Source organism: Haliotis rubra, unplaced genomic scaffold (assembly GCF_003918875.1).
Source record: "Haliotis rubra isolate DU_JTF1 unplaced genomic scaffold, ASM391887v1 Scf216, whole genome shotgun sequence".
NCBI lineage: Eukaryota > Metazoa > Mollusca > Gastropoda > Lepetellida > Haliotidae > Haliotis > Haliotis rubra.
The window spans coordinates 366,981-379,858 of record NW_025766181.1 but is presented as its reverse complement, the minus strand read 5'-3'; the positions used below and the strand labels follow the sequence as shown (position 1 = coordinate 379,858).

At 39.7% G+C, this 12,878-nt stretch overlaps 1 protein-coding gene across 1 annotated transcript in view; it reads right to left on the bottom strand.

Annotated features, from left to right (window-relative positions):
- The window catches only part of LOC124276971, a 69,631-nt gene that overhangs the window by 1,816 nt on the left and 54,937 nt on the right, over positions 1-12,878 (bottom strand). The window contains 11 exon segments of the mRNA XM_046712623.1: positions 150-395; positions 1,810-1,918; positions 2,826-2,855; positions 3,199-3,395; positions 3,659-3,689; positions 5,246-5,288; positions 6,062-6,182; positions 7,614-7,719; positions 8,476-8,679; positions 9,729-9,860; positions 10,559-10,736. Of these exon segments, the coding sequence (XP_046568579.1) occupies positions 150-395; positions 1,810-1,918; positions 2,826-2,855; positions 3,199-3,395; positions 3,659-3,689; positions 5,246-5,288; positions 6,062-6,182; positions 7,614-7,719; positions 8,476-8,679; positions 9,729-9,860; positions 10,559-10,736 (1,397 nt within the window).

Below are 12,878 nucleotides of genomic sequence, written 5' to 3'. Positions count from 1 at the left end.
TGTACATGGTGCTGATCAACGTAGAAACATAATGGGAATCTGGGATTCGACCCAGTGGTCATAGAAAACCAGAACGCAGAATGAGTGCAAGGCAGCTTCGACCACTGGGCCACCTATGCCTGTCTCCTCAAGTCAGTGGTTATACTTACTCGCCACGAGAGGGAACCCTGCCTGAACCAACTTCTCCTGCAGGGTTTTCAGGTTGGAACCAGGGTTCAGATTAAACCATTTCATCAACATAACAAAAGCCTTTTCGCTGGTGGTTCTTGCAGTTCCACAATCGATCTGGATTATCTCCTCTTTGGGTAAGGCCAGAACTCCAGCCAGACGACGCCAGGCACCACACAAATCCTCGTGGCGTACGGCTGTGTTGAATGCTTTCACCATTTTAGTTTCTAGAAAAGAATTACGCAAGACATACAGCGGAATCAATCTTTTCCTGGGCACATGCAGGTTGTAAATGGCGATGTGAAGCATTATACTTGCTATATTGATATATGGATACGTTGGCACATATGAAGAAGTGGTTGATGCCGGCAAAGTTCGAAAATCGTGGGTTTGAATTCCCAATTTGTCATAATAGTGACTACTATTTGATCGTCTTAATACCTGTCCATGGGCATCAACAAAATAGTAACAATTTAACATAAACATCTGATCAGGCGTTTCTCCAATAATATTTAAGGCGACACCATGATACAACTGACATACTGTTTTAAGAGGAGCTAAAATGTAAACACCTGTTCACTCATTCACTCACTCGCAGAAGAAAATGAACAGTGGAAGATCGGAATTGGATTCGTAATTATAAAAAACAACAACATACGTTTCATGGCTGTCGTTATTTTGAAAACAATACGCAACCCCGAACTGTTTGATTGCCATTTTAGAAGTTGAAGAATGATATCTGATACCGAGACGTCGCATCATAATATGATGAAGAAGTTGTCTTAAAGAAGGTAGTCCCTAACCCCAAGTAGCCTTTTGTCTTCAAACGAAGTACACTTTTGTATATCAATAACGGATTAATCCGACTGACAGCTTACATATATGCATGGAATTATCACAGAGAGAGGTAATAGTGTTCGATATACCTTGTGAATTACCTAGGTTCTAGAACAACATCCTTTGTTGACCAATACATATCGTTTACGTTTGTTTTGATTAATATATAGCTTTGACAGATACGTTATTGATGAGATACTGCCGGTTTGATGAAATAAAGCCGAAATGGTTTACTCTCTATGATGGGTCACCGGCCCATATACATATACCATATATACAATGAAAATATATTGGAAACATGAAATAAAACAATTAAGAGTTTAACAAAGTCTGTCTCCTTTTATAAACAATATATATGTATTTGCATAAATTTAATAATGATTCATTTGGAGCTGAGGTTAACAGGCTTTTGAATATAGATATATTTGGAATTCGGTTGTAAACATGTAGAAAATTAATAATAATAATAATAATAATAATGTCCATTTATATGGCGCCAATCTCCACTGGGGCGTGCTCATAGCGCATACAAGAGTAAATTACGTAATCTTTCTTCAGAAGAATATTTGCATACTAAAAGAGAATGAAATTCATGCTCTATACCGAATTTACAAGCAGGACATGTGCTTAGAGATACATTAATAATTAACCATCTTCCTTCATTCATTTTTAATCGTAATAAGCCTGCTCGGAATTTATAAGAATATTACGATATATAATTTCCTGTATAACAGGTTCTAGCAAACTAGCTCAAACGTCAAAAAGCGCATTGACAGCGGCATCAGTATCACAAGATTTTGGTACCTCTTGCCGAGTCCGCCGTCGCTGTTTTGTACAGACTTTCCTGTGCCTCGAACCAGTCGCTGATATCTTTTCGTCCCAGCGTCTTGATTGCCTGCTTCAAGGAGTGTGTCTGCGGGAAATGATTCAATGATTAAACTCTCAAATGTCCAGCCGCTTCTAACAAATACATGACTCACTTGAACCAAGTGTACAACACATTGCAGTATGGATCTGCAGATCACTTGTGGCAAAGCCACAATGTCAATTCTTGTACAAGTATTCACTGAACTTTGAACCGGACAAGATTTATCACTTTTCAGAATTGTTGATTCTACATGAAAATAAAACATTCTTTGACATAAATAGTCGTTTGTGTTTATTCAGTAAAAATGAAGGTCAATGCGGACAGTTATCACGTGGTCCACACCTGGAAGACACATGCATGTTATTTAATCAATGATTGATGAAATGAAGCTGTCTATTCATGTCAAAACTGCCAACATAATACTTGTGTACTATGTTTATGGCATTACAATGATTACAACGTCTTCAATTCACACCGATTTCAGTTGCTGTTGACGACTCAGAGGATACCAATTTATGAATAGTGAACTTTTACACACTATGGAACAATGTAAGTATCTCCTCTAGGCACAATGAACGCATTTATAAAGACATTTGTTAAAAAAACAAAAACAATTAGTAGCGAAAGTGTAATAAAAGGACATTTCAAATTTCTTCGGGAGATTTTGAGTAGGCGTCATGCAGGGCGGAGGCAGTAGTGGATCGGTGTATCATTACTGGACTATACAATATGAAAGACATCATGCACATCCATATAGGTCCGATATATACATCTATATGTTTATGTACACTACACTTCACAGATAAAGGACATATGAAAATGAAAGTGACAAAAAGAGGTTTTTCTCCTAATGCCAGAATTATTTTGTTGAACAGACAGAAGCTGATTACGTAAGGCAATAGATTAACAACAGAAAGTACAAATAAAATAAATATCACAACAAACACAAAACCTGTAGGTCGGGAACCCCTTCAGATTTGACCTATTAACAGCCAAAAAATATAGTGAAATCATAAAAATAAATATTCAAGTAAAACCAGAATCGTAAATAAATGTGCTCATGATCGGTGTTGCTTATTGCCACACAGATTGACAGCTCTTGCCTTACCAAATCGACATTACCGTGACATCGAAATAGTTTTCTTGTAAATGGCAGCGAAGAGTTACAATCTGATGTTGGTAGCTCACGTCTTTAATTACACAGTCAAACACTCAAAATTATGAATAACTGACTGTTCATCTTGTATACTATTCCGGACAATACTACGTCTTCTGCAAGAATATTTCACATAAAATGTTTACTGAAAGCAAAGTTTTTCACGTACCTTGTCCGCTGCGATGGGTATTTGTTTGTACCACATCAACAACATTTGGCAACACATTTCATTCTGTGTTTTCACTCCCTGGGCAGATGTAATCTTGGTTATTTGGGCATATGAAAACCCCAGGGATGACGCCAAGGCTGTCCAATCCTTGTCGACCAGTCGGGAGAGTCCAGCCAGGAAGTCATGGTCAATCAGGTCTGGGGATATAAATTAAAGCATATTTCACTGATGCTCCGAATAAGAAGCAATGCATACCTTACCAGTTGGCACCAATACATGTATGTGAATTTGTCACAGACCACATGTTGGTTTACGTAAGAGGCTGACAATTTATTCGGTGGGAGGAAATATATTTTCTCAGAATTGCTGATACCAGAATAATTGACAGAAGGTATGTCTAAAACAGGCCTTCAAAGGCGAAACTGCTTCGAAAGCTTAGTTGTACTTAAGATACACTTACCGGGCGGCTTGCTTCCAGGAACACGTTTGATCTGTACAGAAATAAAACCATATGTCGACATGTTTATTGAGACAATCAAATTCGTAAAACCTGACGTGATAATCTAGTAATTTTACTTTCCTTTGTCAATAGGTATGTATATTGTCTAAGTTTGATTTTATCACTATACAATTCTCTATATGGCTGAAATACTGCCGATGTGACTTTAAATGTTAACTCACTCACTCTTAAAAATGATAATTATGTGACGGCCAGTTAGATTGGAACATTTTGGTTGGTAAGGCCATGATTTTCATATGAAGAAAGGAAATATTTTTTTCATAAGAGCGTATTTTTTCTTCTTAAGCCATACTGAAGGACAATTAAAACAATTGACAAAGGTACAAAACAGTTAAGAATAACACTTGTGAGCTCTAGGTTACTAAATGAGTGGTAATACACATATTGTACAATAAACGGTGTAGTAGGTTAACGTCTGAATATTGTGGGCTGAAGCTTCATTCAGACCTCTACGTATTGTACTACTGCTCACTCGAACTGTTTCGAATGAAGCACAGCACGTATCTCATTTGGGTGTATGGTCTAACGCCGAACTAGGGAATAATGCATCTATACACGGCGCAAATAATGACGAGCATCCATGGAATCGGGATGCCATGAATAGGAACAGCTTATATGGCAACGTCTCTATTGCACCTGAACTGGTTGATAAAGGTGTCAGTATCTACACAGAAACGTCACATCCATTGCAATGAAGTTTCTATTCATAAAACTTTTAACTCTTCATCATACCAGCTTCAAAAGTGCCATGGTAATATGATACCATGTTATGTATCAAGCAATTTAGTGATTCTGACAACTTCAGAAACGTCAGAAACATTCCTTCAACTGAATTTCGTATTAGTCGGATAGAAGGATCACAACATAACCAAAACATTTTACTAGAATAAAAAGCAAACAATATTTGCTTTAGATCGTCATACTAGAACAGTGAAGACAGTGTTAAAGCTTATTCCGTCAAGCGGAAACGCTAGGAGGTATGGGGTCATTTATAAGTGAGGGAGTGAGTTTAGTTTTACGCCACACTGAGCACTATTCCAGCTATATGGCGGCGGTCTGTAAATAATCGAGTCTGGACCAGACAATCCAGTGATCAACAGCATGAGCATCGATCTGCGCAGTTAGACATGTGTCAACCAAGTCAACGAGTCTGTCCACCCGATCCCGTCAGTCGCCTCTTATGACAAGCATGGGTTACTGAAAATCAATTCTATCCCGGATCTTCACGGGTAGGGTCGTTTATCAATGGTCAGCAGTTGTCCAGCATGAGTGCGATGTAACATACGCCCATGAATGAGTGAGTTTGGTTTTACGCCGCTTTTTGCAATATTCCAGCAATATCACGGCGGGGGACACCAGAAACGGGCTTCACACAATGTGCCCATGTGGGGAATCGAACCCGGGTTTTCGGCGTGACGAGCGAACGCTTTTACCACTAGGCTACCCCACCGCCCCATACGCCCATGAAGTTAACTGTTTTTTGTCATTAATGTATGTTAATATAATTCGACTTAGAATTTAACTCACCCACTGGAGTTCCGACACCTTGGGGCAGAATGATATCCGTATGCTGGAAATAGATGTAATGAACCCTTATATACATCCTCCGTTCCGTACTACTGTGAATTCGCATAATACTTAACATATTATTTCTGCAAGATATGTATCTTATAAATGTCTTCATAGATATCGATGACCTATATCTACCATAATGCCTGATGCATGTGACCATACTTAAAACAGCATAATAAAACAATATTACGAATGATGTTATATATCAATAGTCTTTAACCCGTAAAGCACCAGCAGGTATTTTAATACGCCATGGTTCTAAAGATCTAACGTTTTCCGATAGCTAAAAATAACACGCCAAAACCAGTAATACACTGTTTCAACTATTTCCCGAAAACGTTTAGGGTATATGAAATAAATGGATCATTGATAGATAGTGTGACAAAAAGAGGAAAAGTTATGATTCCTTGTTTGAAACATAGGAACAACAAATATGTTGCCTCATCATGAAATGCATGTGAATATTTCTCAGCCCTTATGTCTTGTTAGTTACAAGGGAACAGTTTATTTGCCTTTGCATGTGTTTGTGACGGCAGATTAAATTTTAATGAAAGAGGAGAGGGTTTTGTAGCTTTGATTTATCATGTTATCATTATCATGAAAGTAAACACTGTTTGATGGTGACTTAGCACGACACCAGCAACAAATGGGTATTCAATTATGCTGTGTCTGATACGGGTACCATGGTGGTGTTTAAACATTGCAATACTGTGGTCAAATCCACTCTTCATGTGTGTAGTTTCTTTTGAACGTCAGTTTAGTTCTACCTACCCCATTGGACCAACATAAGCCTGGAATATGACCATGGACCCCTCTACCGCTATCTGTGTCGGGGCTTTCCACCAGTTGTTGTCTGACGTGCTGCTCAGTACCAGCCACTCGGACTCAGGATCTGACGAGAAATATTGACGATGGCAACCCATTTGTAAAATAGACACACTTGCGTATCATTAACATTATGCAGCTGCAACAATATTAGGTTATCCAACGTAGATTTGTAAATATCTGAATCCGGTCAGGAAACACGTTGAACGCCTTATAAAGTCAGTGTATGAAATATGCCAAAACCCAGGCAGGCATCAGGGCTGGTAACTTCAAAATGTTACCAGTCCAAAATGGATTTAACCAGACCAGACACCAAGATATATGGTGAATTTACTCAGATGTATGGAACATCTAAAATTTTCACCAGACCATCGGAGTGGCTAGCTGTAAATTTAGACCGACCGTCAGAAATCTAGCCCGTCTCGGGCTGTCGGACGTGCCTTATTTCATACACTGATAAAGTATATAGACAAGGCCACCGAGTCAGACCGACGAGTCTATTAAGTATCCCTAAAGACAAGCACGTATTGCTGGGAAGAGTTATGAAGCAATATAAACAAGAATCTGGCAGGGTTAACAAGAAATAATTACATGCTTTAAATTGACAACCAGTAATGAGTGGCAAAGCAGAATCAGCTGTTTCAGTCAGCGGTTGTTGTTATAATTTGAACTCGCTGTTCCGAGGTTCGAATAATATATGGCAGAGTGAAAAATCACCATAACACCTCTCTAGATATTTCTTTCTCGGTGACTCGTATTACCACATTCAATATGTTACTGTAATCGTGTTGTTATTGAAGATGAGGATGGGCGAAAGGAAACCACTAATCAAACTGATGGCGACTGTGTATGTGTCAAGCCGTTAGACCATTGTGACCTCGACTATAGTCCGTTTGGCTCAAAAGCGGGCCGATGAATTGCAATCTAACGCTGATCATAATCAAAACATCATACCCACTTTGTGAGATTTTTGCAGAATTGTTGTCCTAAAAATAAAAAAATTTGTTTAACAATCTATCATTAAAATATTGACACAGTTCACTATTTGTTACGAGGGAGGAGTGCAGAGAAAGGGACAGCCAGGTGTTCGAGAACGGATGGAGACGGCACAGCACAGGTTAATGAATAAATAACTTTGTCTGTGAACGTGCTTCTCGAACACCTGGCTGTCCCTTTCTCTGCACTCCTCCCTCGTAACAAACAGTGAACTGTGTCAATATTTTAATGATAATTTGTTTAACAACTTTATTATTTTTAGGATACAAATTCTGCGAAAACCTCACAGAGTGGGTATGATGTTTTGATTATGATCAGCGTTTCATCGAGTATTTTATGTTTATTAGTTTTCGAGTTAGATTGCAATTCATCGGTCCGCTTTTGAGCCAAACGGTCTGTAATCATGGAACATGGAAAGCTGCAGACAATGTTATAAATTATTGTCTTCATTTCACATACCATTCCATTAGTTTCCATGACTCTCACACACGGAAATACTCACTGTTTTCATAGGTGTCTGACAGAAATGGAATCTCAACTTTGACAGGACACATAAGGTTCCCCTCGGGTATGACTTGGACAATCGGGACGGGGTGCCTTGGTATCAGCTGGGTGTGTAAACAGGGGCATGTAAACAACACTGATGACATCACGGGGAGCACTGTATGTGCCCATTACCCCATATACATTGTACATAAATACTGGCTGTCGCATTCTACATTTTGGATGCATATTTATCATTGTCTAATTAAATTACAATTTAAAAAAAAATCAGATTGGGCTGCTTGGATTGTTGTGTGGAGACAGTGTTATTTCTACATCCCCTTTCTTACACAAGACATTCTATTTAATTGTTTCATTCATCAATTCGAAATAGTAGGTCGGTCTCTTCGTCAGCAACCGGATGTAATAATATAAAACACTACCCTTATTAAGACCCTGTTCAATGAACAAATCTACAAATCTATAGTTTGAGAGACAACTTATCGTGCCGAGTTGCCTCCCTTAGCTGTTCAATGGCCCGAGGATCGTGCATTCAAATCTCAGGGCCATTCTGATTATAGTTTTTAGATTGTCAGCACCACAGCCGTGCCCCTGAGTTTCGCCAAAGTAGCTAACTTCTACGTTATCCATGAGGTCCGGCATTACCTCACATTTAGCTCCAACATGGTGATCTACCTGAAATACTGTTCAAGTCACGCCCATCCTTCCATTGATAGTGGTTAATAAGCACATTCTCATGATTAAGTCAAATTGTACAATCGAATCTGCATTTAGCAGGGATGTTTTATGGATGTGGAAAATGCTTTTTTCTCCAAAAAAGGTCATTTCAATTTGGGACAAAATACGTAACAGTAACTAACCTTAATCGTCACATCACAGTGAGATTTTACACATCCTTCCGCATAGAAGAACCTTGACCTTGGCTCAAACGGAAGTGAAAACTCGCCACCAGATGGCGTAACCGATTGAACAAAAGCTTTTGGTTCCGAGACGCATGCAATGTAATCTGGAAGAGTGTCACTTAAACAAGCAACCACAAGTCCTTCACTCTCACTTCCTAAACCCTGAAAAACAAGGAATCCAAGCAATGTAAGTCATTCAGTTGGAATTAGTTCAATCAAGTAAAATTTCAGGCTTTACAAAATATCATTTACGAACACTCATCGCGGACTGGCGTAACTTAAAATAACGCTATTGTCTATATACGTAACCAAAACTGGAAACAAAAGTTTACAGAGGTAGAATCGGAATATTTCATTGATGCCTAGTTTTGATTCCTGAACCCAAATATCTATCCAAAACATAACATTTCACCATGTAGTAATCATGTGTGCTTCATGTATATGGATCCTGGATCCTGGGTACTGTTTGGAAGCTTTTGATAACTCTATCTTACTTGTGTTTCGTCCGTTTGATGTCCAACGTCTAGTAAGTATCGAAGCGAGAGATAGGCATACAACTGATTTCGGTAAAGTCTTATATTTCCACTCAGATGGCCTTCCTTCACATTAAATACACTGGTACGACATACCGACTCCTGGTGACTACATGGCAAGTTGGACTTTTCCGTCGATTTCAATTAACGGTGTTGTATATGACATAAGTTATGGATTCTGATTGTGTGCACTTTCCTTTTGAGATTTCTAAACAAATAGTAAAAGGCAGATCGTCCTAAATTATAACATTCAGTCACGACAACTAAATACATATATTTAGTGGACTCTAAATGCCTCTGTGAAGGAAACCTTACATTCGCCCACTAGCTACTCGCTCGGCCCTCCCCCCACTAAAAACAGACCCGTTATGATTACGGGTTAGAATTGGTTTTCAGCAACCCATGCTTGTCGTAAGAAGGGACTAATGAGATCGGGTGGTCAGGCTCGCTGACTTGTTTGACAATATGTCATCGTATCCCAACTGCGCAGATCGATGTTCATGCTGTGTTGATCACTGGATTGTCTGGTCCAGACTCGATATCGATTATGTTCAGACCGCCGTTATGTAGCTGGAATATTGCTGAGTGCGGGGTTAAATATGAAACAATAAATCAATCACGAACAACGACAGCCTCACACGATCAAATGATATCGATATTAATTAGAACATATCTCACATTGTGTTGTGCACCGCTGCTCGTTGTGAGGAATTTCCACTTCTTGGAGTGTTCTGACCGAACGGCAATAATGGCGTTTTCATATGGATGAGGATGTTTGGCTATCCTGAACTGGAGATTTACGGGCTGCTTCTGCAGACGAAAGATACATCAGACATTAAAGAAACCGCCTCTGGTAGTTATTCAATATTGCAGTCAGCGGTCCAGATATCACACCAAAATCGCTCATATTCGTCCCAAATCGGAAACATCGTTATCAGATTTAGTTTGTTGACGGTCCCCATGACCGTTTTGGAAGTAACATCGGGCTGGTAGATATTGCACCTTCGTGACTTCCTCCCTTCAAAAACGGCGTTGCATATGACTGAATTGACACTTTATCAAAAACAAGTTTGGCCCAAAATAATGTTGGTGTCCGCGACTCCATCTGTCCAGCTATAACAAGAGACCAATGTCAAACATGTCCAAGTCCGGTTTCGATTCCTCAAATGGGTACATTACATGGAACCCATTTTGGGTGAACCCAGCCGCGATATTGCTGAAGTATTGCTAAGAGCGGCGGAAAACCAAACTCATCAGGTATTGAAATTATGAGTGAGTGAGTGAGTGAGTGAGTGAGTGTGGATTTACGCCGCTTTTAGCAATATTCCAGCAATACCACGGCGGGGGACACCAGCAATGGACTTCACACATTGTACCCATGTGGGGAATCGAACCCGGGTCTTCGGCGTGACGAGCCAACGCTTTAACCACTAGGCTACCCCACCGCCCTTGACATCATTACGACTGTAATATGTGCAAACGCAATTAATCAAACATCACTACATTACCTGCAGACCAAGTGAAGACTGACACTTGTAGACCTTTCCATAGAGAGTGCGCATGCCCAATATAAGAGCGCCCGTTTCCGTGCTCGTGACATCACATAGTTCCACATCCTCGGCTGTTGTTGGGGATGTTGATGTTATTTTGAACATCACGTATGCCCTTCCTGTGGTGTCATCGACGCTGTAATTCAATGTACAACTACACTTAGTAGAGCCGTCATCCGTTAGTTATGGGTTGTAAACAACGATTAGTAGATTGAGTTTAAGGATGACCACCCATATTGTTTTGTCCTGCCTCATTTCTCCCTCCCACAAAACAGCCGTCAGTCAAATTATCCTTACACTCTTCACCCTATTTCGCCTTACGTCCAGCGGAACCTCTTACAGCGGATATTCGAGGCTGATTACTGATATCAAAAAAGGTTTCGTTGCTTGTATTGCAATACCGCATTTGACTCATGGACCATTAAAGATGTTCTGATATTGCAGTCGGAATGGAAACAGTTCAAACCATTTCTTGACCTTCGAAACCATTTAACAGGATATATGGAATCACTCAGTACTTGACAGGTAGATTCCCGTTTTTCCCACCATAATTCCGTTCAGCAACTAAACAGAGTGTTTCAGGTCCTTTCGACTCCCATTAAGCTGTGTTATAACACATAGGGTTGAAACAAGTAGCAGGACACTCGAGTCAGATAGAGCAGAGCCATTTACTCGGGAGAGTTATCGCCCCCTTGAGAGAGAGAGAGAGAGAGAGAGAGAGAGAGAGAGAGAGAGAGAGAGAGAGAGAGAGAGAGAGAGAGAGAGAGAGAGAGAGAGAGAGAGAGAGAGAGAGAGAGAGAGAGAGAGAGAGAGAGAGAGAGAGAGAGAGAGAGAGAGAGAGGTGTTATTCCGAACATATACATTATCGTTCATTTACAAACGAGCATGGACATTAAAGATAACAATATACAAGTAAAGTGAGTTATAACTGAATCATATCAATCATAACAAAGCAACAAAGGTTGTCTGATGGAATACACAAACGATGCAAACGTGATTATAATGTATGACGTGTTCGTCCAGCATTTCAAATTTGACATAGGTTTCAACATCTAGGTGATCTATTAGATAAGAAAAATATCTGTTTCTGCTTTGCAGAAGTTTCCCACAGTGCCAAGCACATGACAATCATAATCATACGCATGTTTGTCACAGAGTGTACATGTTTTAGAAACAATATTACGGGATGATATACGAATACAAAATTGCAGCATTGATCTGTGTTGTGGATAACGAAATATGATATCCCATAGAATATGATATGTGGAGTTTCCTATACCGAAACATACCGGCGTTTATTACCCACGTGGTCAACGTATGGGTAGTTGCATACTAATCTCGTACGTCACACGTGTGTCGTATCGCGTTGACCTGTGTCGTAACGACTTGACCTGAGATTCTAACGATTTGATTGGATAACTGATGACCTCTCAATGAGGTCACATTCTGACGTAACCATTTTTTCATTCATAACAAACACGTGAATTCATTCATTCTACAACTTAAATGCATTGTGGGAATGTAAACATCGCGAACGTTGCCGTGTCGCTGTTTAATTGTGAGTCGAACTGAGACATTATATCCGTCGAAAAACATAAACGCAATGTTTCCACCAGTGATGTTAGCCGAATGAAGCAACTGCAAACCAAGAAACGGGGTGCTACGGAGTAGTTTACTGTAGGAGGCTGTACGAGGCGATGACAACTGACATGCATCGTGACGTCGGTTACCAAGGCATTGACGTCATTACAGTGACGTCATGCAAATATTGTACTACAGTACAAAACTCTTCCGCAACCTCTTTATGAAACCGGTTTCGGTTTGAAACCAAAATATTAACAAAAATACGCTATTTTGTCAATTTAATGCATGTAAGACGTGGGTAATAAATAAAATACCACACTCGGTCTCATTACATACGAATTATACAAAACTCGTGACCTTCCTATGTTATCTGACCTCGCTGTCGCTCGGTCAGATACCATAGGAAGGACACTCGTTTCGTATAATTCGTATGTAATGAGACCTCGTGTAGTATTCTCTATTTATGGAAACCTTGTTGAGCCATAGTTGCTCCTCATAACCGTGAATTGTATCAAACACCACCTTTCGCCATTTATCGTTTTGTAGAAATATTCCATGGTTCACATAGGACCTAACATATTTGCCCAGCTTATACTTATTAGCAACTGTTAGAAGATTTGCCGTTATAGCATTAGATGACGTAGGCTGTGTGACAGAGGCACAAAAGATACTCTTTGCAGTATTGCTACATTTT